This window comes from Ascaphus truei, chromosome 5, assembly GCF_040206685.1.
Source record: "Ascaphus truei isolate aAscTru1 chromosome 5, aAscTru1.hap1, whole genome shotgun sequence".
Classification (NCBI taxonomy): Eukaryota; Metazoa; Chordata; class Amphibia; order Anura; family Ascaphidae; genus Ascaphus; species Ascaphus truei.
In genome coordinates, this window is record NC_134487.1 from 66,099,344 (window position 1) to 66,103,472 (window position 4,129).

The window sequence follows — 4,129 nt, forward strand, 5'->3', positions numbered from 1 at the left end:
ATATGTGTGTGTGTGTAAATATATATGTAAATATATGCATATGTGGATATATATATATATATATCTATATTTATATATATATATATATATAATTATATAATTATATAATTTTTATTTATTTTATATATTATATTTTATAAGTAATGTTGTGTTTGTGTTTTTAGCCAATGCTGAACTGGAAACGGTGTCTACTAGAGTCTCTCCTGTGGGATCAACAGCTGGCTCTTTGGGAAACTTGAACAAAGACCAAGATCCAGTGTCCAGAGCCACACAGCAGTATCTAGAGGTTCTTAAGAAGAATTACAAGATCTAAACACTAGTGAAGATTTGTGGACTTGAAAATGTTTACATTATATGATTACTTGTAGTCAAATGTGAAAAAATATTTTAACGCGTCTTAATTTAATCAATTGTATGTTGCATACACGTCTTGCATATTGCACTTGTTGCAGGAGAACTGTTGTGTAGCCTTCAGAAACCTGTATTACCCAGACCCGAAGAGTTCGGTGTGCACCACTGTAGTGTTGCAAATAATTTACATATTTATTGAATTGACAAAACAGGTACCAATGTTTCAGCCTAAAATTACCTTTATCAGGGAGCTGCACATAATTGTTTTTTCATCAGGCTGGCCCTGATGAAGATCTTTTTAGACCAACATGTTGGCACATTGCTGCATAAACAAACCGGTCTGTTGCTTGTGGTGAGCACTGAACTCTTTTTCAATTGCATAAGATTTTGAGCATGGTCCTGTATGAACATTTAGGAATCACCCACTGGTATTCTTCCCTATTTGGGATGTTTGTTGTGCATAGCTACCTTTCTCTTCTGTTGCCCAAAGCCATGCCATTTTCTGTCACTAGAAAAAAAAATGTATGTTCTTGAGACCACTTGACATATCTTACATGCTGTCATATTTTTATCATATTTGTTTCCATGTATATTTTGTCAAGTTTATGTTTCATGTATTTTATGCTGATGGTATATGTAATGTTTTTGTTATTCTGAATATTAATTACCAAGTGTATGTTAGACAAACGTATATTTGGTTGTTCTTTCTGTAACAGTATTTACTACAAAAATGTATTTCGGTTAGTGCCAAGAAACTTCTAGAATGTATTTTTATATGGCTTATCAGTACAATGCTGCTTCAATTAAATGGTACGACAGTTGGTTTGATAAGCTAGTCAGATATTTATACCGAATACTGTATTTTAGGATTGAATGTGAAAAAAGTTTGTATTCATATTTTGTCTGAGTAACATCCATACTGTCTCAAGACCTGCCTCCAATGTTTTTAAAGCAGCCGTTTATGCACAAGTCCCCACAACCGTACTAAAAACTGCCCCGCTAAGCAATACAAAAAAGTATTTGCTTCCACCAGGAATTACAGATGCTTGATACCTTCTTCCCAACACTAATGACACGCTGGGCAGGATATTCCTATAGGTTGTTACACTGCAATATGTAACATTTTAATAAAGGAATTTGGGGGGCTAGGAAGTATGTAGAGAATAAATAAGGGGGCAGTAAGAAGAAAGCTTTTTTTTATTTCATTTTTTTCAACTCCATGAACTGCTGCTTTAAAAAAGCCCTTTCCGTGTAAAGAGTTTATTAATTTTGATAAAGCAAGTTTCTATATTGCTTGTTGCAGGAGCATTACCATCTGTATTTTCTTGAATGATATCAAAATAGAAAAATATTTTGCGTTTCTTGTATGATCACTGTAGGAAGCAGCAAACTGATGTACTTGCACTGCATATTTTAAAACCAAATAAATTATCTTAATAAAAACTTGAATGCATTATTTGGGCATTACATGAATACCTGTATGTAGGGGTTCATCCTAAAACTCACTTTAGAATGTTGCAATAGTATGAGTAAATTGATGGAAGATGAAAAAAAAGCAGGGATGGACTTGTAGGAGGGTCTGACATGATAGATTATTGGTTCCTTCTGTTGCTTAATTTACGTGTGTGTGTGTGTGTGTGTGTGTGTGTGTGTGTCACACAGACACACAGCTGGCACTCCGATACAGAAAATATGGTTTGGTGCGTGTTCCATAAGCATAAATACAACAAAACTGTTTCCCCCAAAGAGCAAACAAGAAACAGCACTCAATAGATAATGCAAAGAAAACCTGTATTTAAAAATACAAAGCACACTTAATCCAACGTTTCGGTCCAGAAAGGACCTTCCTCTGGGGTTTGCTGGAGAACAATGGCAAAGAAAGATATTTATACCCAAAAACAGAATCCAGTGTAATCAATTAGAGGAAGCTAATTGACTAATTAGAAAAACACATGACATCACGAGTCATCATCCCTGACATGCTGCGGCCACCTGACATGTGGTGGCCATCATAGACAGCTGTGAACAGTCTAGTACAGGAACAAACTCTGCGCATGCGTGTGAGGGAAGCCATTCTTATGTGTGATGGGTAAGGCATCCTCTGTTGCTGGGTAACCAGGTCTAGGCATCATAACACCATAACAACCAATCAGGGGAAGATTGTGCATGCGCGGGCAGAGTCACAGCCCATCAGGGTCACTAGCCTCAGCACCGACAGCGGGAAAGCCATCAAGAGCGCAGTGCGGGCCTAAAAAAAACACAAGTGGGGGACAAACGTGAATGACTGGTTAGGAAAATAAAAACAAGGTCACAGCGTTGCGGGCTGCAAATATACCTGACATCAATGAGTCAGATGGAAACAAGTGAAAATACACCTGCAGCAAAAAAAATCCTATCTAGCATGGGGATACACAATCCCTAGAGGATCAAGAAACATACAGGGCACATTTCCAAGGTAGGTAGTTGGCCAGATGCAGAGAGAAAAGGGAGCAGCACATAGAAAGGGGCTCAAAGCAAACAAGTTTAAAATCCTCATTTAGCCCTCTTGGGGTCATGGTATTGAGTTCAAGAATCATCCTTGATTCAAGCTGGCGTAACAGTTTGCACCTATTGCTCCCCCGTGGATGGGAGTGTGCCTGCAGGATGATCATGCATTGCATGGTGGCAAGGCTGTGCTTAAGTTTTTTTGTTTTGTTTTTTAAATGTCTAGCGTCTGGTTGTAATTTCTTATCGTCCATGTCGCCTGTATCCAGTAAAGCCTTCCTGATAGTCGATCTATGAAGACATATTCGCTCTTGAAGCATCAGAGTTGTCTTGCCTATATAATAAAAGCCACACGGACATCGGATAAATTATACAACAAAGTGGCTCTCACAGTTCATGTAATCCTTTCTTTTTATAGCCTTGCCACTGTGGGTGTGCAAAATTCTTGCCTGAGATCATACAGTATGTTGGCAATTCATACACCCATGGCATTTGTGCACTCCTGGTGTCATGGTCGGTCAGTTGGTGGGATTATGTACTTAGACACCGGGTCAGATTGCGTCAGTCACCGATGTTCCGACCTCTCCTGTAGCAAAATAAAGGTGGATTCAAAAAAATCTTCCCTATTTTTTTTGTCATTAGCAAGTATATGCCAGTGTTTTAGTATACTTTTCCTAATCATCCCTGAGGCAGCACTATAAGTGCTGGTGACATTAAAACGGTCTAAGATTTGTGATGTAGCAGGTCCAAGGAGTTGGCCACGGGGGATTAGTTTGGCCCTCTTTTAAGGGCAGCATCAAGCTCCCGCCTGTCCTATCCTCTATCCAGGAACCGTTTGGCCATTGCAGCTAGCGCTTGATCACACTCCTCCTGATTGCTGGTAATTCACCTTACTCTAAGGAATTGAGAGTAGGATAATCCTCTCTTCAATGGTATGGGATGATGGCTGGTGGCCAGAAGTAGTGTGTTTTTGTCCGTCTTCTGGTGAATCCTGGTCAACAGTGAGTCCGCACCCTTGTACACCACAGTGTCTAGAAAGGTAACCTCACTTGGGCTGTAATTCATGGTGAAGCGAATATTCGACGGAATGTTGTTCAGGTGTCCAAGAACAGTAATGGCTCCACTTCCGATCCACTCCACACCATACACATCATTGATACATCTCACATACTTGATTAATATGATGAGAAAGAGGGGAGTCATTTAGGATGTGCGTCTGGTCCATGAATAAATTAGCATATGGAGGGGCCATATTAGAGCCCATAGCTGTTCCGATGAGTTAAAGATAAAACTT

At 39.2% G+C, this 4,129-nt stretch overlaps 1 protein-coding gene across 12 annotated transcripts in view; it reads left to right on the top strand.

Moving 5' to 3' along the window:
* Positions 1-1,794, top strand: part of ANKRD26 (ankyrin repeat domain containing 26) — a 101,976-nt gene extending 100,182 nt beyond the window's left edge. For all 12 annotated transcript variants that reach the window (XM_075599959.1, XM_075599950.1, XM_075599954.1 and 9 more), the window contains one exon: positions 165-1,794. In XM_075599959.1, the coding sequence (XP_075456074.1) occupies positions 165-313 (149 nt within the window). In that variant the 3' untranslated portion in view covers positions 314-1,794. The remainder of the gene's footprint in view (positions 1-164) is intronic.
* The last annotated feature ends 2,335 nt before the right edge of the window (positions 1,795-4,129 follow it).